General features: G+C 33.9%; 1 protein-coding gene across 1 annotated transcript in view; it reads right to left on the reverse strand.

Annotated features, from left to right (window-relative positions):
* Positions 1–17,214, reverse strand: part of ST8SIA4 (ST8 alpha-N-acetyl-neuraminide alpha-2,8-sialyltransferase 4) — a 97,731-nt gene that overhangs the window by 43,093 nt on the left and 37,424 nt on the right. Inside the window, 1 exon segment of the mRNA XM_043594464.1 lies at positions 11,169–11,462. Within this exon segment, the coding sequence (XP_043450399.1) occupies positions 11,169–11,462 (294 nt within the window).

Genomic DNA, 17,214 nt, shown 5'->3' on the forward strand with positions numbered 1-17,214 from the left:
GAGAAATATGTTGGCCAAGAGCAGCCTAGAAGCTCTGCTTCCTACAGGTTCCTTTGTGAGCCATATACCTGTGAATCATTTCTTAGATACAAGCCATTTATATTTTCACATTCCACAATGAAATATAAATGACATGAGCTGCTAGGAAACAATACTTTAACACAAGGGTAACTGGATTATGATTTCAGGAAACACTGCAGTTCCAGAAGGGCAAACATCCGCATTCCCAGCAAAGAAAGAAACATTTCATCATGGAAATATCATGAGGTTTAAAATACCCAGTATGCAGCGTTTAGCTAATCAAAAACATTAAAGATGCATGTTTTTTAAAATAAATATTACAGCTGTGTTGCTCATTGGTCAAAATAGAAACCATTTGGAAATGTTTTTGGCATAAGATTAAATTTAAAACAAGCCATTTTCAGAAAACATTTGGAGTGAATGTCACGATCTTCAGTTGTTTCTTAAAATTACTTTTCCTTGTGTGACTTTGAGTTGGTTCAATATTCCAAAACAATCCATTTGAATAACAGTGATGAACTCATATTTCCTACCAATGGTCTATTTCAGTCTCTATTTTTACTGGGAACTCCATTGGGAGCCTGGTCTGATTCAAATTCTGAAAGCTCATGTCATTTACATGAATTTAGCCTGCAGAAGATCACCCTAATTTTAATTAGCCTTTTATCTTTAGATTCATATAAAATTGAAAGATTTTCATATATGAAAAATGAGTGTAGTAACTAAAATCTGAGCAGTGGTATTTTTGTGTCAGTCTTAAAACTGGAAAAAAAGTGATGCTAAAAGATGTGTGAAGATAAAACCTTTTAATTTGTTAGGAACCACATTAAAAAATCATACATTCTATATGTTAACTAACTTGAATTTAGATAAAATCTTGAAAGAAAAAATAAAAAGATAAATAAAAATTTAAAAACTCATACATTGCTATATATACAGTGAAATATTATGCAGACATTGAAAGGATGATATTGTGCCATTTGCAACATGGGTAAACCTAGAGAGTAGTAGGCTAAGTGAAATAACTCAGACTAAGAAAGACAAATATCATATGATTCGCTCATATGTAGAATCTAAGAAAAACAAATGAATAAACACACAAACAAAAAGCAGAATTAGACCTATAAATAGAGAGAACAAACTAATGGTTACCAGAGAGGAAGGAGGTGGGTGGATAGACAAAATGGGTGAAGGGGAGTAGAAAATACAGGCTTCCCATTATGGAATGTTCATGGGAACAAAAAGCATAGCATAGGGAATACAGTTGATGATATTCTTTTTTTGTTTGTTTGTTTATTTATTTTTGAAAGGGAGAGAGAGAGCGCGCGCATGACCGGGGAAGGGGCAGAGAGGGAGGAGGACAGAGGATCCCAAGCGGGCTCTGTGCAACAGGCTGGATACAGGGCTCAAACTCACCAACTGTGACATCATGACCTGAGCCAAAGTCGAAGCTTAAGTGACTGAGACACCCAGGTGCCCCTAATCAGTGATATTCTAATAGTGTTGTATGGTGACAGGTGGTAGCTACACTTGTGGTGAGCACAGCATAATGTATAGGGAAGTGGAATCACTATGTTGTACATAGAAACTAATGTTAACATTGTGTATCAACTATATTCAAATAAAAAAAAATTAAGGAAAAATATCATACATTGTAACAAATTAACTGTGTGCTGCTTTTCTTTTAATAGAAAGATATACTTGACTAATGAAAAATTTAGAACATCAGCTACACAGAAAAGACATGTCACTTGATTTGATTTCTGCAAGTCTTGTTATTCCTTCCTACATTTAAATGCACACGCTAGAAATTATGACCCTGATCATTAAATTGTGAATGAAGTACTCACAACCTGCTAGTTTATGGGTTGCCTACCAAAAGAAAACCTAAATGATCCAGCAAAATCCCAGGAAACTTAAGAGGGTATATTAAGTGATATCCCATTGTTAAACTTCATTTCATTTAATGACAAAAATGAAGAAATAAGTGTAATGCTTATGAAGTATGCAGATTAATTTATTATATTCTGAATAAGAGGAAATAATTCAAAAGTTAGTCACTTCCAGTGATAGTGTAAAAGAATACTTATCCTCCCAACACAAGATGAAATTACTAAGAATAAATTCAAGATAGCACAACAAATGCCAACACAATAAATATAAAGTGGGAGACTTTTGCCATATGTTAAGCATGACAAAATCAATTTTTCAAAATCCTAAGTGATGACAAGTTGCATATGAATGTATCATTATAAGGAAAGTGTATTGGTACTGTCTGACATGCAAAAAGTCCAACAAACAACTTGCATGGGATACTATTAGTATATCATATGTTATATATTTGCTCATAATAGTGTATTATATTGTATATCACATAGTGTGTTAAGTGTATACAAAATATTAATAGTATATTAAATATTGTTATATGTTGTGTGTATATGTAGCAGTATATATTATTTTTATTTTTCCTGTATACAATATATAAACACTACTCCAGAAGTAATTTTACATAATTTGCATTTATAGAAAGAGCTATGCTTTTTATTTTATTTTTTTTTAAACGTTTATTTTTGAGACAGAGAGAGACAGAGCATGAACGGGGGAGGGTCAGAGAGAGAGAGAGGGAGACACAGAATCCGAAACAGGCTCCAGGCTCCGAGCTGTCAGCACAGAGCCCAACGCGGGGCTTGAACTCACAAACCGGGAGATCTTGACCTGAGCTGAAGTCGGACGCTTAACCGACCGAGGCACCCAGGCGCCCCAAGAGCTATGCTTTTTAAACAGGTTAATAATTTTCGAAATTTAAAGAAAGAACAAATTCAATAGGATAAATGGCTCCCTAACAAACATATATCCCTATATCTTCTATATCTATATCATCTATAACTATACCATCTATATCTATACCCATCTATATACACACACTTACACATATTTGTGTGTATATGTGTGTGTACATGTTTGTGTGTGTGTGTATGTCTTTTACCAGCAACAAGAAACATTTAGATGGGGGTGGGTTAGCTTAATTATGGTCTTGAAAAATATAAAGAATATTTAAATTCCAAGAGAAATGACTTTGAAGCAGGAATATTATAGTAAGCTACCTCATTATTATGTTGATTAAGTTAAACAAAGCTTTTTATTTAGGTTAATAGATGACATTTCTGAGGATGTTTGTAAATATTAAGTACAAATGTGTATTGTGTTGTTTTGAATATTCACTTAAGCAACAACAGTTAAAGCACAGGACCAGTGAAACTCAGCACCCAAAAGAACCTAAATGGTTATTTATGTCACTTCCCACATTTTAAAAGATACAAATCTGAGTCTGAAGGATATAAATAGTCTTGTCCGTGGACAGAATAGTTTTATTTTGACCTTTCTTGTATATTAAACTCCTAAATAATTCTTGAAAATTCTCTAAGCCAGTATTCTCAGTTTGGTTCAATGTAGAGACAAGTTTTCAAAAGAATAAGAATATTTTTTCAGAACCTGCAAAATACATCTGTTAACTCTAATTTGAGAAACTCTGCTATAGGTCATAGGGTATACCAAAAGCATTTCAAATGAAAGTTCTTAATTCCAAGCTATTTTAATGCAGTCATTAGTCAATTTTACTCACAATTGTACATTTCTTTTGTAGTTTTTAAATTATCCTTTAAATAAGAAACATTTGGAAGATTTGTTAACTATAAGGGTAGCATACATATTCTCCACTAAAAGATAAAAAAACCAGATATAATAGATAGAACTCATAAAAATTTTTAAAAATATACATGAACTGAATTTATCTTTCCCTTAATCATTTTGGTGAAGATGTTTACAAATTGTTGGATAACTTTAGAATTACCAACTATGAAGGTAACACATAGAACATTATCAACTTTTATTAATCTCAATAATCACCAGTCCTTAATCTAAGTGTTTATCTTGATTAATACAAAGTATCTTTATCAACCTAAAGAGAGTATAGTCTCTATTATATGAATATTGATATTAAAACAAATAATTAGGGTATGATAACAAAATAGGACAAACATTTTTTTGTTGTAGTAGAACTGAAACAATAAACTAATGGATGATATAAATTTATAAAATAATTTGGACTTGAATATTTAAATTTTGACTTAAATACTTTAATGCTTCATAATAATTGTCAGAGGCAAAGGATTCAAATATAAATGTTTGAATATATTTTCCAGAATGATTGCAACAAATCTAAAGGGTTTTTTTTTTTATGTTTATTTATATTTGAGAGAGAGACAGAGCACGAGTGGGGAGGGGCAGAGAGAGATGGAGACAGAATTCGAAGCAGATCTCAGTCTGAGCTGTCAGTACAAAGCCTGACACAGGAGCCATGAGATCATGACCTGAGCTGAAGTCAGACATTCTAACCAACTGAGCCACCCCAGTGCCCCGAAAAAAAAAAAAACTAAAGTTTAAATCAATTATGCTCTTAAATATAAATATCTGAATAGAGGTAAGAGAATTATAGTTAAGATATCAGAGAATAGAGATAAGATCCCAAGGAACAAACTCCCTAAAGTAAAAACTTAAAAAAAAAAAAAAAGAGGCAGAAGACTATGTATCATTCTAAGCAAGAACTGGAAATATGTATATAACATTTTTATGCATATAAAATATAATTTTAAAATACACTTATTTATCTATATAATCTCTTTCCTTGGAGAATTATTTAAAAAAAAAACATTTTTATGTTTATTCATTTTTGAAAGACAGAGACAGAGCACAAGCACCGGTGGAGCCGGCAGAGAGAGACACGGGGCGGTGGGGGAGGGGACACACAGAATCTGAAGCAGGCTCCAGGCTCCAAGCTGTCAGCACAGAACCTGACGCGGGGCTCAAACTCACCAACCGCAAGATCATGACCTGAGCCGAAGTCGGATGCTCAACCAACTGAGCCACCCAGGTGCCCCTTTTTCTTGGAGAATTCTTAAGAAACTATCAGGGGTGCACAGGTGGCCCAGTCGGTTAAGCATTCGACTCTTGATTTTATTTAGCTAGGGTCATGATCTCGTAGTTCATGAGTTTGAGCCCCACATTTGGCTTGGCACTGACAGTGTGAAACCTGCTTGGGAAACTCTCTCTCTCTCTCTCTCTCCCTCTCTCTGTCTCTGCTCTTCTCCCACTCTCTCTCACTCTTTCTCTCTCTCTCAAAAATAAATAAATGAACTTAAAATTATCTATAGCACTTGGTAGTGGAACTGAGGGTTTACTTTTTCATGCTGATTTGTTTTTACCATGTTAATTAATGAGAAAATAAAGTATAACCATCCCACTGTATAAAACAGCACTTGGCTATTGTGCATCAAATTATAGTAATTATAAAAATAGGACTTTTTTGACTAACACTAAATATTTTATAAAAATATATTTTGATATGTCATATAATAATTTAAAATTGTATCTTAAACTAGTCCAAGGGGTAATGTTTGTTTCAGTATATTATGTGTTGTACATTGACAATTTTATTATAAATGTAATAGAACCTTGAATTTTTTATATCTTGTCACATTTTTAAAGTTTCAGCAAGTCATTTTAAAGTTTCAAAATCCCCTCTTCATTCTTAAAGTCTTATGAAAATTATTCCTCTTTCATAAGGAAAACTGCAAAATAATTATAAAAATATGTAAAACTTTTGAAGAAATACCAGAGAAAAGCTTGCAACTCCACACCAGTTTAATGCATTCAGGTATTCTCTTAAATTTGTAAATATATCTTTTATTTGTCCCCATTAGATTACCCTTTCATTATTTTGTAAGATTGTTTTAAAATTATAATCTAGCTATCCTTTTGTCCTTACATTTTATTTAATATGGGTTGGGAAGAATTACCATTCATTAAAACATAATCTAAGAATTTCTTTGAGTTTTATGATTGAGGTTTTATTTTTGGGGCTTTATAAAAAAAATCCCTACAATTGAATAGACGCTTGAAGTTGGTAAGCCATCATAATTTTCAGCGAGGAAAAAGTTTAAATAATGATGCTTGACAATATGAAAACTATCTAAATGATTCTCATTGTGTTCAGGAACCTTTTGCTTTCCAAATCACTTAAACTCTCTACTTGTAATTGCAGTGCTTGGAAGGCCCTTTGCATACACAGTGATTACCTGCACACTAAACTGTGTGCTTTTACTAGGTGTTCTAAACTTTTTATGAGAGACAACAAACTCCAGGAATCAACAGAGGCTATGAAATTCTCTAAACTATTTTCCTGAACTTTATTAACCACAGTGTTTCAGAGAGATGTAAAACAGATACTTAAAGAACAGATCTTTGGGGAGTTTGCTCATGCTTTCATATCATGTGAATCTGTTTCATCAGTATTCACACTTCCTTATTTTCTTCCAGAGTTCCAGTAGCTTTGCAGAGTATAAACATTATGTTGAAATGCTACATTGCATGCATTAATGTGTTCATTTCATTAATTCCATAAATGAAGTCACCTTTCACATATACCACCTGTACAAATTTCCAATGGGATTTGAAGAGTGAAAGGCACCTCTAGAACTACTTCTTTATATCCTGGGTCACAGTTTAGAATTCAATCGTTTGACATCTGAAGGGGGAGCACATAGATGGATGAGTAGTACTGTAGCAAGGTGAGTTCTTCATGGAGAATTCAAAACAATTCTTGTGAAAAACATCTAAAGCATAGTAATCTAAAGAAAGTATACCATTAACTTCACCAGTGGTCAGAAGTTTGGCCTTGTTAATCTTTGGAATAAAATGCTTAGGTGAAATAGTTTATAATCGTTATGGAAGGAATGTGGATAAAACAAAACATGAGTATTGATGAACTAGTTATTAAAAGGTTCTGCACTTTCTATATATTTTTAAATATTTATTTATTTTTGAGAGAGAGAAAGATACAGAGCATGATTGGTGGAGGGGCAGAGAGAGAGGGAGACACAGAATCCGAAACAGGCTCCAGGCTCTGAGCTGTCAGCATAGAGCCCAACATGGGGCTTGAACTCATGAACCGTGAGATCATGACCTGAGCTGAAGTTAAACACTTAACCACTGAGCCACCCAGGCTCCCCCCTGCACTTTCTATATTAAAAAAAAATCTGTTAAAAGGTGCATGTGGGTGGCTCAGTCAGTTAAGCCTCCGACTCTCGGTTTTGGCTCAAGTCATGATCTCACGGGTTCATGAGTTTAAGCCCCACGCTGCTGCACAGAGCCTGCTTGGGATTCTCTCTCCCTTTCTGTCTGCCCCTTCACTGCTCATCCTCTCAATCTCTCCCAATATAAATAAATAAATTTTAAAAGTCTGTAAAAAGCTTATGTGAATCCACAGCTATTAATCATGTACAATTCCATTTAGATTCTAATTTATTGAAAATGCTCCATTTCAACCATACCTCTTATTTTGTGCTTTGCCACTTAGAGTGAATGAAGAAATATACAACAGAATTTAGGGAACAAAATATTAATTGCAAAGTTTATATGGAGAGACAAAAGACCAGAATAGTCAACACAATATTAATGGGGAAAAAGAAAGTCAGAGGACTGACACTCCCTAACTTCAAGATTTACCATAAAGCTAGCAAAATCAGGACAGCATATAGTCAACTAATGTTTCGGAAAGAAGCAAAGATAATATAGCAGAGCAAAGATAGTCTTTTTTTTTTTTTAAGATTCTCCTGGCACCATCTTGCACTGGAAATTGCTGGGAGGACCCAGGCTGTGCATGCAACCAAACTTCACTCCTGCCCTTCAATATATACCCCACAGGCTCCCCAAAGATAATCTTTTCAACAGATGGTGCTAGAATAACTAGACAACCACATATAAAGAAAAGAATCTAGGCACAGACCTTATACCCATCACAAAAAAATAACTCAAAATGGATGATAGATCTAAATGTGAAATGCAAATCTATATAATTCTTAGAAGATAACATAGAAGAAAATCAAGACAACTTTGGGTTTGGCAATGACTTTTTCGATATATCAACAAAGGTATGATCCATGAAAGAAATAATTGATAATCTGGTCTTCATTAAAAATAAAAACTTATGCTCTTTTGACATTTGTCAAAAGAATGAAAAGACAAGCCACAGATTGGGAGCAAATATTTGCAAAAGACCTACTTGGTCAAGGAGCGTTATCCAAAATATACAAAAACCTCTTAAACTCAGCAATAAGAAAACCAACAACCTGACTAAAATATGGGCCCAACACCTCAATACACCTCTCACTGAAAAAGAGATAAAGACCACAAATACACATATTAAAAGATGCCCCACATCATTATGTCATCAGAGAAATGCAAACTAAAACAACAATAAAATATCACTACGCTAACGATTAGAATGGCCCAAATCCAGAACACTGAAAGCACAGCTGTGAGGATGTGGAGGAACAGGAATTATCATTCATTACTGTGGAGAATATAAAATGGTACAACCAGTTCGGAAGACAGTTTGGCAATTTCTGACAAAACTCAACATACCCCTATCATAAGATCCAGCAATAATACTCCTTGATATTTACCCAAATGAGTTGAAAATTATGTCCACCCCAAAACCTGCACACAGATGTGTGCAACAGCTTTATTCATAAATGTCAAAACTTGGAAGCAACAAGTGAATGAATAAACTGGTACATCCAGACAATGCAAGATTGTTCAGCACTAAAGAGAATGATCTGTCAAGCCATGAAAAGACATGGAGGAATTTTACATGCTTATTGCTAAGCACAAGAAGCCAATCTGAAAAGGCTTACTATATGATTCCTACTATATGACAGTCAAGAAAAAGCAAAACTATAGACACAGTAAAAACAAACAAAAGCAAACAAAAAATGTTCTTACCATGAATTAATGGGGAGGAATGGATGAATAGGACTTTTAGGTGAGTAAAACTACTCCCTATGATACTATAATGGAGGATACATGTTATTACCCATTTGTCAAAACCCACAGAATGTACAAACTAAGAGTGAACTGCAGTGTAAACTATGGACTTTGGGTGATAATGTTGTGTCCATGTAGGTTCATCAGTTGTAACCAATGTACGGCTCTGGTACAAGATGTTGATAGTGGGGCTATGCATATGTAGGGGCAGGAGCATATGGGAAGTCTCTGTACCACCCTCTCAATTTTGCTGTGAACCTAAAACTGCTCCGAAAATAGTCTATTAAAATGGTACTAATTCAGAGTAATCTTAAATTTTATTAGTTTTCTATAATCAAAGAGTACTTACTCCAAAACTTTTGTTTTTGGATCTTAATAAACTATCACTGGAGTGTGTATGAATATTTCTATGTGTGTGTCAGAGTGTATGTGTCTTCGTGTGTGTTTAAGATAAGACAATAAGACAGTGTTATCTTTAATATTTTCTCACACTCAAATGATACTCAACATTAACATATCAAAAAATAAGATGTGTTCTTAGCACAATGCTTTATAAAGTTATCCTGTTAAAAATACTTTTTTTTTCCCTTCAGAGTCAAACTGTAATTACCAGGAATCTTTGTAATTAAAAAAAAAAACACCTATCCTCCAAATGAATGTATTTTATCTTACTTTGTTGAAGCTTCATGTCAAACATCAAAAGAGTGAATGTTGAATAACCATGATTTAGTTATAAGAATGCAATTTAATTGTGTGAAGAATAACACAATCCAAGAAACTGTCTCGAGTTTAAACAAGGAAACAGTAGGTAAATCTTGGAAGGAAAGTATCACAATAACAAAACAAAATGAAAACACCTTAGCCCAGTCCCAATTACAGTATATGAAGCAAACTATTTTTAATTCTGGGTTTGGAAACTTTTTTTCTTTTAAAACTTCTATCCATTGTATTTAATTGGTCCCTTGAACTTGCCCTTCCCTCCTACGGCCACTAATTCTGCCCCACATTTTTATCATCTTGCGAGTATGTTAATCAAAAAAGTCTAATTGGTCTTCATACTCCTAGCACCTCTTCTTGCCAATTCAGAGTCTGGTGTTACAAGACTTACTCTCCTAAATTCACACATATAACTGGGCTTTAAAATAAAACTGATTCTTTTCCTAATCAAATCACAAGTTATTTTTCCAATCTTGTATTCCAATGCTTTACACTGGACTCCTCAAGTTTACCTTGTTCTTAATTACATCATTGTCTCGGTTCACTCTAATAATGCAATAACATTTCCTTCTGTTTGGTTTTCTCTGTCACCCTCTCTCTCTCTCTCTGTCTCTCTCCTGTTTCTCTCTTTCTCTTTTTATCCCTGATAAATAGCTATTCTGTTTTTTATGTCTGGTTGAAATGTTAGACTTTTAAGTGTTCTTTGCTAACATGAGAAACAAACTCTACACGCCTGACAATATACCCTCTTACCATTCGTTTATGTACTAGCCAGTTGTATATATACATCTGTTTCTGCTATAAAGCCTATGCATTCCTTTAAAGAAGTAATCAGACTTCTTCATTTTTCTATCTCCAATATCTGGCATTCAGTAGATATTCAATAAATACACATTACTGCTTATCTTTGTGTTATATATTTTACACATTTATATGTGTGCATGACTGAACTTGGCCTTTTGGCCACTTGCCACTTTTATATAAAGTCTATTTCTTGGTTTTACATCTGAGCTTGTATTAATAAAAGGGAAATGTTAACTTAATTCATAAAATTGGAATCTATGGCTTTTGGGGGGAAAGCATCAGGGCATGTTATCTCATCCAGCCTTCTCTATCTCTAGTAGACCTCTTAACTGCAGAAGGGACTTAATTGCTCCTTAAATATATCTAACATTTATGCTTCCACAATATTGCCCAGTAGCCATTTAGCACTTCTGTTGGTAGTTTTCTTACCCCAAATTCATCAACTTTACCATGAATTCTTATTACTCTTTAACATGGCAAAACATAAAAACCAGTAGTATGCTCATGACTAGACATAAATAGATGCTAAGTTCAAATATTTGCTTTTTTAAAGAAAGAGAATGAGCTTTAAGATAACATAGCACATAAACAAAATGCAAGTTGCTGAATAGCGTACCCATCATAAAAAAAGAGAAACATGTATCCATTGGAAGCTTTTCCTGAAGCTCCTTCCTGTCTAGGGAAAATGTTTCGTTATGTGTTCCATTGTGCCAAGGACAGACTGGTCCTTTCCAGACACTTACCCTCTGACAGCATGAATAAGTCTCAATGATGGATAGGCAGTTCGCACTTTCAGTTTGTTCTTAAGGATTAATGCATTAACCCACTCCACGTGCTTCTCTCCTCCTTTGACCATGAAAGCAGGGATCCAAAGGACACTGTCATTCAGCATGGAAAGTCTATGCACAAATTTTTCTCTGTCACTCTCATTCCGAAAGCCTCCAAATGCTCTTTGTACAACTGATGGATTCATGGTAATAAAATCTGATTTAGTTCCCACATCTGCAGCAAACTCCACCACAGGGGCTAGATTACACCTGAAGAGGAAAAAAAAATAATGGACAAATGAAAAATTAATATGAAACATTAACTCCTAAAACTGTACATAAAAAGAAGAATGGGGAACAAGCATTTTTTTTTCCTACCATGTTAGAAAAATAAGATAATATGCCTGATAAAATTATATTTTCAATAAGTTATCACATATTCAGGAATATTATCTTCAATAAGGATGTGCTCTCCTAGTATAGGGCTCAAACTGTCATTGATATTAATTCGGCCTGTTGTCTAAGAATACTCTTTGTTGCTATCTTCATAAAACCACATGATATGAATTCCTAATAGTTGAGTTTATGATGGTAAATTCACAAAAGCTCAGCTGCCGTGCAGTAGGCAACCTAAAACCACATGCTGTTCTCTAAGTAAGTAAAACATACATTAGACTTGATATTCTAATTCCACACCACTTGTCAAACTTAGGTCATTTTAATAACTTTATAGACATAATTAAGTGAAGGTGGCTTTTCTGTATCCTGAGGTCCAGTAAAAGTGCAATTTGCTATAGCATTTTCCACAACCATATTCTTAATTGCCCTCTACAGCCCTAAATGGGAAAGAAGTGTAAGAAAAGTAGAATTATCACATTTAATATGCCTTTTTGAGATATTACACAATTCAGAAAATCCCTTATTATCAAATATCTTTCTGTTCCTTTTGAGCACATCATCAAAATGCACATTTTTTTCCCTGCTATCAGGCCGCATATGCTTTGTGGAGGAGGGACAGAATTCCATGTCCTGTTCTCCCCACTGAAGCTCCAGGGTCTCACAAAGTGCCTGCACCTGATTTTATTCTTACATCGCAAGAAAGCTTTGAAAAGCACCTTGAATTTTGTCTTCAATCAAATTTTGATGCTTCTTTGATCCTATCACATAGGTGTTTGGATACTTGACTTAAAAATAGTTTTAAAATGTTTTTCATTTTCTAAAAAACGTTAATTTGCACATGAAAAGTTAGATATTTAACAAGTAATAGTTTGATAATTTATAAAAAAAATCATTTGAATCTATTCAATCTACCCCTTCAAGAAAACACACACACAGTACATACACGCAATTTGTTCTTTTATTTTTCTTCCCTAATATCAGCCTTTAAAGAAAAGGGGAAATAAACTGATTTCCTCTTTCTGTATTTTTGTGGGTTATACTGCATTATGAAAATTTCTCACATTTCCCTTCCTTGTGCTCTTTGCCACTTTAATTTAATTCTCAAACAAGTCACATTTAATTAAAGGGTGAAGTGTTTGCTCCACTATTAAAAATACTGGCTTGTATATCCTTCCTTTCCTTATCTCTCTTAATTAATATATCTTATTACTTGCTAGATCTCTGACAACATTTAGCTACCATAAGGAACAACTCACACAATTCAGCAAAGTCTGTATTATTTAGGATGAGCTCCTCAGAGAAAACAAATAAAAAATAACTCATCATACTGTTTAGAAAATATTTTTTTCAAGTTATATATATTTAATTATACCCACTACAGTGTGTCATATTTATTTGTCTTTAGCCATGATCCATGCACTAAATGAGATTAGATATTATTCATTCCCATCACAGTAAGAATATTATGGATGCCATCATAATATTATGAAGAATATTATGAAAGGAATAGCTACATGTGAACAGAAGCCAAAATGGACATCTTACTGTGGAACTCACTGTAGGTTGAGGACATGATTATTTTTCAAGTCCTAAACTGTGTTTCATACCAACTTTAAAAATAGTTAAAATTCTAACCAAGTTGATTGCAAGATGAATTTGAATACTGCAGGGAACATGCATTCTGAACGTCAGTATTACAGATACTTCTCCTTCCTCAGGTAAAAATAGACAATGCTTGTTAATGTTACAGTTAACATAATATGTCTTCCCCATCAAATTCCTCAGCTATTCTTTTCAGAGGATTTCTACTGTAGAAAAACAACATCTCTACTTCATTTTTTCTATAATTGTTAAAATTAACAGAGCCAACCCAGTTAGAAAAAACAAAAATAACATTCTACTGCATTATCTTTTCAGGGGAAAAATGTCACTTAATTACTTTATGATTTACATTACTTTTTCTTATTACAGATTTAAAAACACCCATACTGGAGCATCTGGGTGGCTCAGGTGGTTAAGCGCCTGACTCTTGATTTCAGCTCAGGTCATGATCTCAGAGTTCATGGGATCGAGCCCCACATTGGGCTGTGCTGGCAGTGCAGAGCCTGCTCTGGAATCTCTCTCCCTCTCTGTCTGCCCCTCCCTTGCTTGTGCTCTTTCTCTCTCTCTCAAAATAAATACATAAATATAAAAAAATTAAATATTCCTAGTCCCATGTTGGCCAACATTTTTTTTTAGGATTTTAGAATTGACTTTTAGAATTGACTCAGCATGTTTCTTAAACATAACTGTATGGCCATGTGTCTTTTAAGAACTAATAGATTCATCAGTGATGTTGGGTGTTGAAAAACAGGTACTTTCCAGTAGGAAGCAAAAGTAAATTTAGAGAATAAGAATATTTTTTGAGAATAGGGTTGATCTAGGAGACCAGACAATGTATATGATGCAAGGATACTAACTGTACCGTTCACTAAAAAAGCAGGAGGAGATGAAAGAGTAATTGATTCACATGAACTCTATTGTAAAGGTTTTATTACCTAAGCACAGTGTAACCAGGCTTGTGAGGGATGGAAATAGAAGCACTGAAAATAGCACAACAGAAGGACACATCATAAAATATAATCTCCATTAGTTCTAGGAGTCCAGTATATTCATTTTCCTTGGAGTGACTATGTCTGATTTTTCACTGGAAGGAAAGACTAACATCGTGTCCACATGTGGTCAGTAAATTAACTACTCTGTGGTTGAGTCAGATATTTAGTCATATAATTAGCTGAATGCCACATAATCGGGGCAAGCATTATAAAACCCAAAATAACCAACCAGCTGTGTTGCACTCCTGCAATTCAGTAGACTTGTTGTGAACTGCATAGTGTTACTAGTAGCAATACTGCTGACTGAGCAAGATTATGAATAGATCTGCAATCAAACATTCTTCATCTTTCTTTTTTCTAAAATCTTCTGAGGGATTATAATACTCAAAAGTATCCAGAATGTGTAGCAAGCATTTATGAATTAACACATTATTTTTCATTTAATTCTTAATCTCATAAAACTGATCAGTGGCCAATTTTTAAATGAAGGATTTCTGTGAGTCAAAACTACTGAGTACATAAGAATATTAATACACTCAAACTCTATTTCTTTAACCAGATTAAATTTTGTGTACTACCTGACTATTTTTGACATTTCAAAAACATGAAAACAGGTATTCAGAATTAGGTATGTTGGCCAAACTCCCTGTATACTCTAAGCTACCCAATTTTAAATTTATTTGTGTTTATTTTCCATCATTAAAAACCTGCAGGAATGTGTACTCTAGACCTCTGAAATTTCTTCTTGACCTCACACCAGATGTGATTGCCTCTCAACATTCCTTTTATATAGAACAGACAATACTTTCATTTCTTTCAATGCTATAGAAAATGTTTTAAATTAATTTTAATTTTAACTCATTTAATTTTTTAAGGAAAAAACTCTTATTTCATGTGTAACACCTCAGGATCACAGAATTCCCTAGGAACATGTCTTTTAATTTGTCAATATTCTCTGCATGTCCTTTAAGTAATAGCTCAATAGTCTAAACAACTAGAAGTTCCCCCTTTCAACAGCTCAGCAGATTTGTCTTGAGAGTTCATTTTTCAAATATTATACTATATTCAAATACTCAGAACTCTTTTCCCAGCTATTTTACTATTTGTGCTATTTTCAAATTATATAATCTGGCCAAAAAATAATCTTGACCATTATTGTTAGTAATACCCATAAGATAAGGTTCATTCATTTAGCTGTGCATTTATTCATCCCATGGGTTGTGTTATACACTTATGCTAGCTATAGAACTAGTCATCCACAATACTAAAGTAAAACAGTGTGTGCTGTGATACAGGAAGTTGCTAATCACTTCTTTAAATGAATAACATAGATTAATGAGCAGAAAACAACAATGAGTGGATTATAGACCAAATTGTATTCTTTTTTGCCATTTAATGTTCAAACAAGTTCCGAACACATGATTAACATCTTTTTTGCTCTCTTGGCCAGTCCCATTGTGTGTGTTTCTAGGTATCAACACTGAAATATCTCAACCCAAACTATCATTACCAAGGGAACCATGTTTGTCAACAGACTATGAAATGTGAGATAACCTCTTCTCTTTTCTGCCCTCAAAGGAAGCTTATGGTTCATATCTGCTCCCATCCTGCTTTTGAGTTGAAGAGCCAAGAGAACAAAGAATCTCTGATACCTATTTCTTTCTTTCTTTTCTTTTTCTTTTTTTCTTTTTTTTTTTTTTAGGTTTTGTGGTTAACCTCTCCAAATGGCTAGAGGAAGCTAAAACATGCAACCTATCAGTCAGTCTTGCTGACTTTGTTGAGTGACTCTAGTAAGCCCTGAAAAGACCTAAAGCCAATAATTTTTGCAATATTTTATGGTAAGGAATAATATTAGCTCTACTTCAGAGATGAGAAACTAAGGATAAAATGGTTAAGAAACATGTCCAAGGACATAGTGCATATAAAAGAAAAGCACAACTGTCTTAGAATGATTCAGGATAGCGGTTTTAATTGACACTATTTATACATGTGATTTCTTTCAGAATCAGAGAAAATGTCAATATATTCATCCTTCATCCCAACCTTCCTATAGGAGAAAGTGCAGACTTCCAGGACTTAAGCATATTATACAAGTCCATTCAGCCAAAACAAAACGCTTAAAAACAAAGCGTTTTAAGTATCTCAACCATAAGAATAATATTTATATTTCACATCTCTTGAAGGAGAGGATTTTCAGAATGTCAATAAAATAATTAAGTATTGAACTGATATGACATTTTGAAATTTGAATCATAGGATTAACAGTTAATTTATATGTTGCATACCATTATGTAGTAAACAAAGTGTAAGAAATAGAGATGAAACATCATGTTGAAGATTTGCATTTCAGTGTGATGGATGCACACAGAAATACACAATCACACATACACATATCACATTTTATGCTTGATCAGATAACAATTAATGGAATCCTCAGTTTGACAGAAATAAAAACAAATGACACTTATGCCGTGAAAATAACTAAGTGACAAACCAGAAGAGGAAACTTTTTCACAAACCCAGATTTGTTTACATTACTGGCAAGGGTGGGAAAAACAGTGCCATATTATTTCCAGGGAAATCACAGAATTAAAAAAAAATCAAACTCATTCTAAAATACAGAAATGAGAGCACCTGGGTGGCTCGATTGTTCAATTGCCTGACTTCAGCTCAGGTCATGATCTCACAGTTCGTGGGTTCAAGCCCCGCATCAGACTCTGTGCTGACAGCTTGGAGCCTGGAGCCTGCTTCAGATTCTGTGTCTCCCTCTCTCTGTGCCCCTCCCAGCTCGCACTTTGTCTCTTTCTCTCTCTCTCTCTCTCTCTCAAAAATAAATAACATTTCAAAAATATTGATACCGAGAATTACATTAGGCTATATTATTCCCACACTTCTGCCAAATCCAAAATGGAGTCATTAGGCAAAGTTGCTTCAACTGCATAGATACGATTTAATAACTTAGTTTTTTGGGGACTGAAGGGTATGGAAGGAATGTTAATGAATGGATATATTGTGCTTAAATCAAATAA

Source organism: Prionailurus bengalensis, chromosome A1, assembly GCF_016509475.1.
Source record: "Prionailurus bengalensis isolate Pbe53 chromosome A1, Fcat_Pben_1.1_paternal_pri, whole genome shotgun sequence".
In the NCBI taxonomy this organism is placed as follows: Eukaryota; Metazoa; Chordata; class Mammalia; order Carnivora; family Felidae; genus Prionailurus; species Prionailurus bengalensis.